We start from the raw sequence: 11,111 nt of genomic DNA, 5'->3' as shown, positions 1-11,111 counted from the left end.
TGTATTTTGTAAAAGTCTCTCTTAGGGATGATGCCATTTCAAGATCTAGCTGCAAAGCCCCTTTTTCCACTTTTTATGCATGCCAATGCTCATACAAAGTTGCATTCTCTTGTTTAATCTTAGTAGTCTCATGATATCTTTGTTTGACAAGGTCTTCAGCTGCCCTCCTAGCTTCCAACTCTTGACTCATGCAAATAGTTAGGGCTTCTAACTCTCTCCTCAAATTTAGCTTTTCACCGTTTAGTTTTTCAACTTCTTCAGCCAATGCATCAATGTTAGATTCATCTGAAGAACTATTATCAGATGTTTCCAATAGTTGTTCAGTCAGCTCTCTCCTTTTGACTTGTGAAGCTTTAAATCTGACCCTTAGGGTTTCAAGCTCTTCCTTCATAGCTTCAAGCACTCTTGCCATCTCAAAGTAACTCATATCCCCCAAGGAGGCTTTAGGGTTTCCTTCCAAGTAATTAAGCCTTAAATAAGTTAGGCTTTGATACCAATTGATAGACTTGTAAAGTACTAAGAGGGTGGAGTGAATTAGTGACAGCAAAAACAATAACACTTTAAACACTGACTGGTTGAGATACTTAGCAAGTTTAATAAACACTATGCATGCAATCCAAAATGATATTAAAGCATCCACAATAAGTAAAACATCCACCATAACACAAGTGTTTATACATGGAAAACCCAAATGGGAAAAAATCATGGTGAGATGGGACTCACAAGTTAACTATTTGCAGTAATAGGTAATTGACCGGTTAAGGTCTACAAAAGTGCTCTGCTAGGAGTGAATCCTGTTAAAGATCCCAAAGCTCTATTAGGATCTATACCCTGTTAAAGGTAGTACCTTTTTAGTAGTAACCTTGGTAGAGGATTTTAGAATCCAAACTAATGGATCACCTTATTAAAGGATTTGTACAATGAAGCTTGTTAGAGCTCACCTTTTTAGGGGATCTGACTGTTGTAGTGATTAGAAAACAATAGGTGGTGTGATCTAGAAGTAGCACAACTTGCTTGAATAGATCATCTTTTGATCACTTAAAACTGCATCACCAACATATCCTGCAATACCTTCAACAACTTAACACTTCTATCTCGCATACATCATATCTTCAAAATAGTTCATCATAATGTCATTATATAGACATTAGATTTCATGTTGGTATAAAAATCATATCATAATTTCCTAGGTGCAGTGTATCTAGACAATCTAACATAACTCATCACAAATGACCACTGTCGGTTAAGGGTAACTCATCACACAATCAATGAATACCGGTTGGAACACCGATACCGGTTAAGAGTTAACCACTTTCAACATGTAAACTGATTGTCCTCCATTTGCTTGTTTGATGGTTTCCGCTGAATCTCCAAGTTGGTGTCAAGTCATTTCCTGCATATACCGGTTGTCAACATGTATCGGTTGACACTATCTAAACCATCTTAAACTAAACATCTAATACCAGTTTCAATACAAGTAACTTTTAGAAGTAATACCAGTTTGTCTAAGATTACAATGACAATGTGAACACATTTGTGTGTGTACATATTCCATCAATGACAACACATGAAGTCATTCATCACAATCATCATCAAACCAACTCTCTCCATTGAGTATGAGCCTCTCAATCGAATAATCTATATCTCTATCTCTGGATGGGAATTTCCAACCCTAGGTGCATTCATTCTAGAGCAAATGAAGCCTATATATTTCTGGGACTGTGCAAAGACCTAGAGAGTGATTATTAATATTATTGGAGAAGAATTCATTTACCCCAAGGTAGCCAGTTTTTATATTTCTCTCAAATGATTTCAATGTGCTACAAAATTATAACTCCTTGTTACATTTGTGGTATCCTTTTATCAAGCAAGACATTATCTCTACTAAGAAGTTTGAGAAAGTGGTAAAAAATTATGATCTCCTTAGTGGTAAGGGCTAGGTTGGGAATATATTTCCCAAGATTTATTTGGGTAAGAAACTCCAATATGTTAAACTACACAACATAATGAAGATAAGCCTAGAGGCAAAAAATTGCACTTATTTTGAGGTTGAATTAGGGATATTTTTGGAGCTCATCTCTCCATCTAAGACTAGCCTTTTCTCTAATTTGTTTTATACTTTTCATCGGCTTATGCTTCACCAAGCTCATCATCTTAAGTTAGAGAACCTCCTCTTGAATGTGTATCACAAAAAAAACCACAAGGAATACTTTGTGCGCTACATGTTTGGTGACATTCTTCCTTGAGAGGATGAAGTTGGTGATGAAGGAGTGGGAGAAAGAAATCCAAAAGGTTAGTATAGGGGCCCTTGTGTTGTCTTGTTTCCAAGCTCTCTGGGGTTTTCTTTTTTTTTTGGTGTAGCATTTTTGGTGGTTCCCTCTGGTAAATTTTGAGGTTCTATTTTCTTTGTTTTATTCGAGGAAGTTTATAGTTAATGGGATTATGGCTCTCTTGTAAAAATCATCAATACTTTGGGATATGTATGGCAAAGTGAGCCTTGTTTTCTGATAGCCTCATTTCAGGTAATTGGTTTATTAGCATATGGTTAGTTTTGGTATAGAGATTGATCATGGCTCTCTGCAAATATTATAGTTATCTCATCTCATTTCGTATTTTATAATATTTATATTCATATTTAATAATATATCTATGCACTTATGCTTTGCCGCTAAAATATATATATATATATATATATAGTAAGGATCCATATGCAAGATCTAATAGAGGGATGTGTAACACCATAAGTTATTAAACATAGTTATGGTATGATGCATGTTGGTTGCTCAACACTTTTTAAAGGATTGTTATATAGTTAATACACTATTTATGGTTAGACTCAAAAATTATGGTTGCAAACATTCAAGAAGACAATATATTAGCTAATTATGGATGCAATATTAAAAGACACTAAATGAATATAATCATAAATGTATGGTGGATACAAATGATGGATTTGGGATTATACATTTTCATGAACATACCATATTAACTTCCATCATCTAAGTAGCCTTTGAGACAATGATAGGAAAATTGTATTATATCTCAATCCTTATAGTTTTGAAAGATCATAAAAAATATTCCTTAAGTATTTCTAGATGGATAATTGAATGTAAAACCATCTACATTTAAATAAATTAAGATTGATATTTGTAGACTTCAAAATGGGTATATATGCAAATATAGGGACCATAATGATACACTCTTCATTTGCCTTCTGAAATTTATCATTCAATGGATGAAAACAATATCCAATACAAATAAAACTAGGTGTTTAGTTTATGATTGATTGATTAATGATCATATAAGTCTATTGGTTAATAAAACTAATGTACTAGTTAAAATTTGATTATTCTTAGATACTTTAATGATATCATTGGAAACCTATTTAGATTAAGAGAACCCTTTCTACATAATAGAATAAAATCACTTCCTCATACTTAAAATTGCATAAAGATTAATCAAGATTATTGTATGTTACATTTTAAGTAAATTGTCTAAAATTAATTCTTGAATAGTTGTGTGGAGCAACCATTTTGTTATTTTATTCATGAATTCTCTAAAAATGTAAATTTTAGTCATTCATTCTATATTACCCTTGTATTGAGTTAAATTGGACATTTAGTAATCAAAATTAATCTATATTAGAATAGTATTAGTTAGTATGTCAATTAATTTTATTTTTCTTCCTTTTAATGAAGTAAAAATGGGCAAGTAATAAATTTCATTCTTTATAGTACTTCTCATTTGTTAATGTTAACTTTCAATGGAAATTGATTAAAATGAATCCTTTTATATTAAGATGTACATTGATACTAAGATAATTGATTTCCTTTAAATCTTGTATCTATTTTTTACTTTCATTTCTAATGAACCACTTTATGTTTTTATTCAATTGCATTTCCTTTTATGTTATTAGTAAACTGAAATAAGGAGGTGAAACTTAGAAAAATTCTAGTAGTGTTCTATATATATGGTTCCTCTAGCTAGTGCTTATGGGTTATGCCATTATGATTGAGCTATTGTATATGATGCTTAATAAAGTTGTGTCAATGATGTATGTAGAATTATCCCTATAAATTGATAGGGAGAAATAAGGGACATTATGAAGTTAAAATCTAAGTGGAGGGAAATCCCCCTTGGATTGATAATTTAATAAGATAAAATTTTAATGAACCTACATTCGCTAGTGAAACCATTAAAAACCCCAATAGGGCTTGAATTTAAATTATTATTATATCTCATTATTTTAATTTTGATGTTATGATTCTTGATTTTCAACACATCAGATAACTAAACTAGGACCTACATGCAATTTACATAAACAAGCAAGGTGCCAATATGGACCCTTTTTTCTTTATGAGCTTCCCGATGTGGGTAGCAACCATAAATAAACTGCTTTGAACAATGACCCTAGAAAAGGTTGTGCACCCACTAAACAATTTACATCAAACCTCATCAAACCTAGTTTGGAAACTTGAACTACATGGGCCTTGATCCTATTTGCAAATGGTGTATGTAGGTAGTCTAGGGATGAAGTGTGCCACTAATATGCAAGCAATTTGGGATGGGGATTTAGAAAGGCTAAGCATTAATAAGATTAATAACTCAAGATAATTGTTAAGTTAAGGGGTTACGTTAGTAATTCCTTATGTAAATGTTAAGATAAAATAAATTCATGTCATACATGGAAGGATCCCAAATGGATCGCTTGACACCTCGTGGACATAGGCTGAATTCTGAGGTGGGTTTCAAGCTTAAGTTTAAAATAATACATTAGAATACGACAATCTCGGTTCACTTCCAATGGGAAGTGTAGTCTTTAGGGATGCGACTCAGAACTTGGATGGTTTTGATGAGTCATAAGACATTGGATAGAACACATACCTATCTCATGCCTAAATTGAGATAGATGCCTATCCCAGTTGGTTGGATGCTTGTTTAAAATAAATAGATGCCTAACTCATATAGTTAGATGAATGGACTAATACCAATTCTATTATGGATAGGAGTACCTCAGTATATTTATGAGTGAACATTTAAAAACTTTAAAAAATTAATAACAAAAAAATATAATAACCTATTATTTGGTCGTATTATGGAAGGGTTATTACTTCACATAGTATTGTGCATTTTGTAGTTATTTGAAATATTAAAACCCTCATTGAAACCTTGCATCTCCTGAATCACATTCTTTCTTCATGACTCCACCTACAAATTATTTCTTCATTCCATTAAATCCTCCTAGGTTTTTGGCCAATAAAATTCTATCACAATAATGACGTTGAACTATTTATGGGAATGATGCCACATTGAAAAATCAAAGAATATTTACATTGTTATAGTAAAATGATCAATCATGATTACTTCAATGTATCATAATAAGACTTTTATAAATTATTTCCAACATAAATTTCCAAACTATTAATTTGTTGAAATGAAACTAATTATTTTAATGACAATAACAAACTAGAAATCATAAAGATAACTTTCTCACAATGCATAAACCTTAACTTTCTAACACTACTAACCACTATTAAAACAAATGTAAAGAAAAAAACATCTTGTTTGAAATGAACAATTAGATGATAGACAAAGAGAGATGTGATTTAATGTAATATTGTAATTATCAAATCATATAGGTAGTCATATCAAATCATATAGATAGTCATAAATTGACAACGCACTCCTAAAGTAGCCATTGTAAAATTTCAAAACCAAAACAAACAAACAAAAATCTAGATAAGTGAAAAAAATTTATAGCTCATAAATATAACTTTCTCCACCAAATATGAGTATAATGAAATTATTAAGTTACATATAAAATATAACAATATTTTGAAAACAACTGATACTTTTTTCTTCGAATACTAAGAATATCACAATGTTTTGGTAAAATATTTAAAAAGTTAAATTTTCCACACTTTTCACTAGGTCTTATGATGAATGACGCCTACAAACCTTAAGTTTTGATGTGAAGAGAATATTGTAAGGGTCGGTCGACGGGGTGTTGTACGACTGGATATCAGTTAATGCGACGTGGTGTTATCATCTCGAACTGTAAAACGTTGGACTATGCGGGATAAGGGCGGCCCCTTTAACGCAATAATAGGACTGGGCGGGATAAGGGCGGCCACTTTAACTCCAATGATGGATGTTATTCATTTGGAATTTAGTTCAGAGAACCTCTTGGACTTGTCCAGATGATGAAATTGGACGATCAAGTGATCAGGTAAAGAATGATGTTACACTAGACGAGATACTTAAAGTTCATCCAGGCTATGTCATTTTCCATTCGGTAGGTATTCATCGTATGGGATTAGAGCAAATAGATCTGCTCTACCCATTTCAATGAAGGAAATGTTGAGGAGACTGTTGTTTGGCCCCTATTTTATGTCCGGATGATCCAAACAAGTTTGGAATCATGCAGAGAGTGTTTGGAACCGACCATATAGTTAATCTGATTCAAGTTACTTGTAGCTATACTCCATTTCATAACCCTAATTTAATGTTCAACTTGTTATATATATCCATCAGTAGCCACATCGCAACCAAGGGAAGATATATAAGGTGGTGGAATCATTGCTATTATGGGGTCGACATGGGAAGTATAGATCTATCATACTAAGTTGATTTAACAAAGGCTGGTTCCAAACACTCTATGCACGATTGCGAATTTGTGTCGAGGAAAATTGAGATGCACAACACTTCTGTTTATTTTTGCATTGGAGTAGGCCGGGAGGTTATTATTTTTGTCTTTTACAACAAAAAAGACACGAAATGCGGGAAACACTGGAAAGAAGCTTGCATTCAGTCCTCAGATGTGCGAAATCCCAGCGGATGGGACGAGAAAGGTAAATAAAGACCAGAAGGTAAAGAAATACAAATAGATGAAGGCTTTTGAATTCGATTGTTGCAATAGCCCAATTATTCATGCTACATCTTTGATTGACTTCTGGAGACATTTGGGTCGGCCTTCTACCAAGGCACCTCCTCTTCAAATTGCTTGGCAAATTGGTCCTACCTTCCTTCTCTTACAGGTTTGGCTGGAAATAAATCGTTGGATTTTTCAGGGTCATCAGCATCTTATTGTACAGGAGAACCTCATGGGCAAGTGTTCTTCTGATATTAATCTTGCCCCTGTTGATATTACGGTGATTCAATGTTTGCAGCTAGGGTATATTCTTGAGAATTTTGTCTCCCTTTCTCGGACTTCTCTCCATCATTCCGCTCGTCGGATTAATAGGGATGGTCACTGGACTCTACCTCTTTGCAATGTTCTTAAGATAAACATTGATGGTTCTTCTTGTGGGAATCTTGGACCTGCGGGAATTGGTGGTGTTGGAAGGGACAATAATGGTGCTATGCAATTCTTTTTTTCAATGGAAACAGGTTTTGAGACGAACAATCCGATGGCAGCTCGTGCTCTCTTATTTGCCTTACAACAAGCTTTGGAGCTACAATGGAATCATGTTATCTGTGAGTTGGATTCGATGATTTTGGTCTCTCTGCTTGTGAATCCGTCTTCTAAGAGCACTTCTTGGCAACTTTCATCTCTAGTTGCCCAAATTCGGCAGATATCTTCTTGCTTCAGTTCTATCTCTTTTACTCATATTCCCTGTGAGTGGAATAGGGTTTTACTCATATTCCCTGTGAGTGGAATAGGGTTGCTGATTTGCTTGCTAAATGAGCATCAAATGCTCCTTGTGGTTGGCATGTTATTGATTTGGATTCTTTATCAGTTGATAAAGCTGCTCAGCTATTTAGACTTCGTCGGTATGATGTAGAGTGAAGGTGTTCTTTCTATGATTCCTCTTGATTTCTTGTGGATCTCTTTGTTATGCAGGTTTGTTAGGAAGCCTCTTTGGCTCCTTCATGTTTTTTGGGTGGTCATCTCCACTATTATTTGGAAATCCTTCAACTTTGTATATGTTTATCTGTACTTCTTATTTATTCATAATGTATTTTTAGCTTTTTGGCAATAAAATAAATAAATAAATAAAAGAAGAAAGGAAAAGAGTTGCATAAAACTTCCGGTGCTTCCGGATTTCTCTACTGCTCATTCAACGGTTTAAATATTAGTTATTTTGCTTCTGGGTTTTATGGTACGAAATATTCTATAGATGAGTTGATATAGGATGTATTTCAACGCAGGGAAACCGGATGAGATTTCGCTGAATGCACGATAAAAGGGTCTTTTTGACATCGTACAAGGTATTAATCTTTGATCTGTAACGTTGGAAGACCATATTTCATTATTTTGATTGAGAGTTGTCTTAAATTTTTGCTCGTTAATGAATGTAAACAGGAGCTGCAGAGTAGAGTCTCCGCCTCAATACTGAGACAATGCAGAGCTAGTCTGTCAAGAAGTTTTCTGTAAGTCAAAGTTTCAAACAACGGCATTCAATGTTTGGGTATGTAAATTATACGATCATCTAATTTTCCTAAAATGGGCCATCGTGGGCATAACTATATTTTATGTATTGATAAATAAAATACTATAGAGTTCTTATCTGTGCTATATTTTCCAATTTTATTATCTGAGAGATATGTTAAAGATACAGATGAAGATCTGGCATTCTATGGGACAACATTTATTTCATGAGAACCTAAGACGATGAATCCATATTGTTGGTTGCAAGCTTAACGCTAAAACTACTATCCTGCGCTTTATTTCAAAGGAGTTATATTTTAGTTTATCCAGTACCATCAAGGGTCTTACAGATCCATTGCACATCACATAGATTAGCCCAAAGAAAGAGAGCTCTGGTATGGTCAACAAAGGTGGTTTAAGTCAATATTATCTTTATCTTAATATAGTAAGACTTTTGGCTTGTATCATCTGAAATATTGTTTTAGGCTGTTAAAACCCAAAAATCTTATTATATTGATATCATAAACTGTGAGAATTTCATGTCATTACTAGGGATTGGTAGCCTCTCGAAGATCAACTAACTATGGAAGTGATGAATCTTTAGATCTACCGCTGGTTACCTCTAAAACCAGTAAATACCAGATGTGTATGTGTGCGAAAATAGCAGTATACTTAACGGGTAACGAGTCAAAGACCACTCACTATCAACTTTATATCACTTTCAAGGTATATAAAAAGGGAGGAAAAAAATCAGGAATCTTAAAAAGGGTTAAGTGTCCAAATAGAGAATGACTTCTAAGCAGACAGTGTGTCCATAGTTTTCATCATAGTGCAGCGTAATCTTCCCATGGAATGAATCAATCAAAACCTGATAAAAAATAAGGTTTATAGTGCGGGCTTTAGTCCCTTGGGGAAATGGTAAAAGCCTGGAAGGCAAGCCTTGTGAGAAGATCGTTAATCCCTGCAAACAAAATAGAGAAATAGATTAAGTAGTATGATGACATGAAATGAATATGGCGGATTATATGGACTGAGATAGTGTCGGGATGGTTATTCTCAGATCTCTGCTCAACACCTATAGGTGAGAATTGACCCTCAAAAACATATGAAAAGCTTTTTGTATTCTTCATTCAAAATAGGGTCAACATGTTGGTGTAAATAATTATTCATTTTGGATATAATTACACCTTATTTAAGTTTACTTAAGAAATGCATTTCATAGTAGTTTGGGTATGAGACACTTGGGTGTTTGTGCCACATTGGGATAGTGTGTGTAGGAGAATTTCCACCTTTTATGGTGTGATCTTGTTGTTACACTCCACATTCAGTGGGTGATCCACCTCATGTGGAATATTATATTGTTTCATCTACCTACCCACACCTATTTCCTACCTACCCTTGTTTCTTATTGAGCCACATGTCATGTTTGTGTGCTCACATATCCATATAGCCTTGCCTATATAAGCAGGCTCATATTCATTGTATGGAACGAACGCTTAATGATCCAGTTGATCATATTTTTCATCTTGATAGAATATAGTTTATTTCTATCATCTATTTTGTTCTCTCTTATTTGTGCTTTCCATTGCCTCTTGATCTTGGCAAAATCTCACATGGTATCAGAGCCATTAGACTGCCATTGGTTTGCCAATTGAGAGAATTTTGGGGTTTGCATTGTGGATCTTTCTATTGTAGGTTATTATTGGAGCTTGTTGGGTCAGATCTGAGGTCACCATTGGATTGAGGAGATTCAAGAAAGTAAGAATTGCCTTTTATTTTGTCCAAATCTGACATCCGAGGCCAAATCTAGAGCCGTTTGAATGTGGAGGGTGGTGACTTATCCCAGTAGCAATCTGCAATTTTGGAGCATTTTTGGTCAAATCCATCATTGCCATTGCACTCAGAAGGCCAAAAACCCCAAGATTGACTGTCAATTCATCAAAATCAGCCTCCGTCACCCCGAGTCAAAAAAATCCCCTCTCGCAGCCCGTCGTATGGACTTGTAGGTACAGGTCTAAAATTTTATTTTATTTTAAAAAAGGGCGAAAAAATAATTTTTGGGGGATTTTTTGGCCCGCAGGCCACCTGCGGGTACCGCAGGGTACTTGTGGCCCCGCAGGTGTACCTATGGGTACTGCTGGCCACCTGCGGCTCCACAGGCACTGTGGGTAACTGCAAGGTACCTGTGGCACTGCAGTGTACTTGCAGGTCACCGTAGGCTCTGCGGCCCCGCATTGTACCTGGGGGTGTCCGCAGGCACCTGCGGTGGTCCCGCAGTGTACCTGCGGGCCCCTCCCCATGCGGGGGGGGGGTAAAATAATTTTTTTTTTTAATTTTTAAAATTTTTTTTTAATAAATCAAAAAAAATCTATTTTTCTTTTTTTTTAAAATGTTTTTTTAATAATAAAAAATAAAGTTTTTATAAAGTTTTTTTCTTTAATAAATTTTTCTTAAAAGTTTTTTTTTCATTTCATTTTTTTTCCAAAAAAATGACTATCACCTTTTTTGGCATTTTTTTTCTTTATTTTTTAATAAAGTTTTTTTGCATGGGCATAATAAGTTGTTTTTATTTAGATTTTTAAAATCTTTTAAAAACATAAACATCATTTAATAAGTCAAATTGGGAACACTTTTTTTGTTGTCACTTCACACCTGTCTTGCAGTGCTTCCAACCAACAGTCAAGGGGGGGGGGGGGGGTTGATTTGCTTCTTTATATCTCTTGGCCACATCTCAATCGGA

At 34.4% G+C, this 11,111-nt stretch overlaps 1 protein-coding gene across 3 annotated transcripts; it reads left to right on the top strand.

Moving 5' to 3' along the window:
* The first annotated feature begins 6,292 nt into the window (after nt 1-6,292).
* Nucleotides 6,293-8,509, top strand: LOC131063424 (uncharacterized). 3 transcript variants are annotated; one of them, XR_009111061.1, is made up of 3 exons: nt 6,293-7,791; nt 8,152-8,211; nt 8,306-8,509. XR_009111061.1 is itself a non-coding variant. In XM_057997229.1 (3 exons), the coding sequence occupies exons 1-2, from the start codon at nt 6,888-6,890 to the stop codon at nt 8,184-8,186; spliced, it is 921 nt and encodes a 306-aa protein (XP_057853212.1). In that variant the 5' UTR covers nt 6,297-6,887; the 3' UTR covers nt 8,187-8,211; nt 8,306-8,509. The 3 variants fall into 3 exon arrangements, 1 of the variants encoding a protein (XP_057853212.1); XR_009111060.1 differs by having other exon boundaries at nt 6,294-7,843; XM_057997229.1 differs by having other exon boundaries at nt 6,297-7,773.
* The last annotated feature ends 2,602 nt before the right edge of the window (nt 8,510-11,111 follow it).

This window comes from Cryptomeria japonica, chromosome 10 (genome assembly GCF_030272615.1).
Source record: "Cryptomeria japonica chromosome 10, Sugi_1.0, whole genome shotgun sequence".
Classification (NCBI taxonomy): domain Eukaryota; kingdom Viridiplantae; phylum Streptophyta; class Pinopsida; order Cupressales; family Cupressaceae; genus Cryptomeria; species Cryptomeria japonica.
Note: the sequence above shows the minus strand (reverse complement) of the source record. Positions and strands in the feature narration are given on the sequence as shown.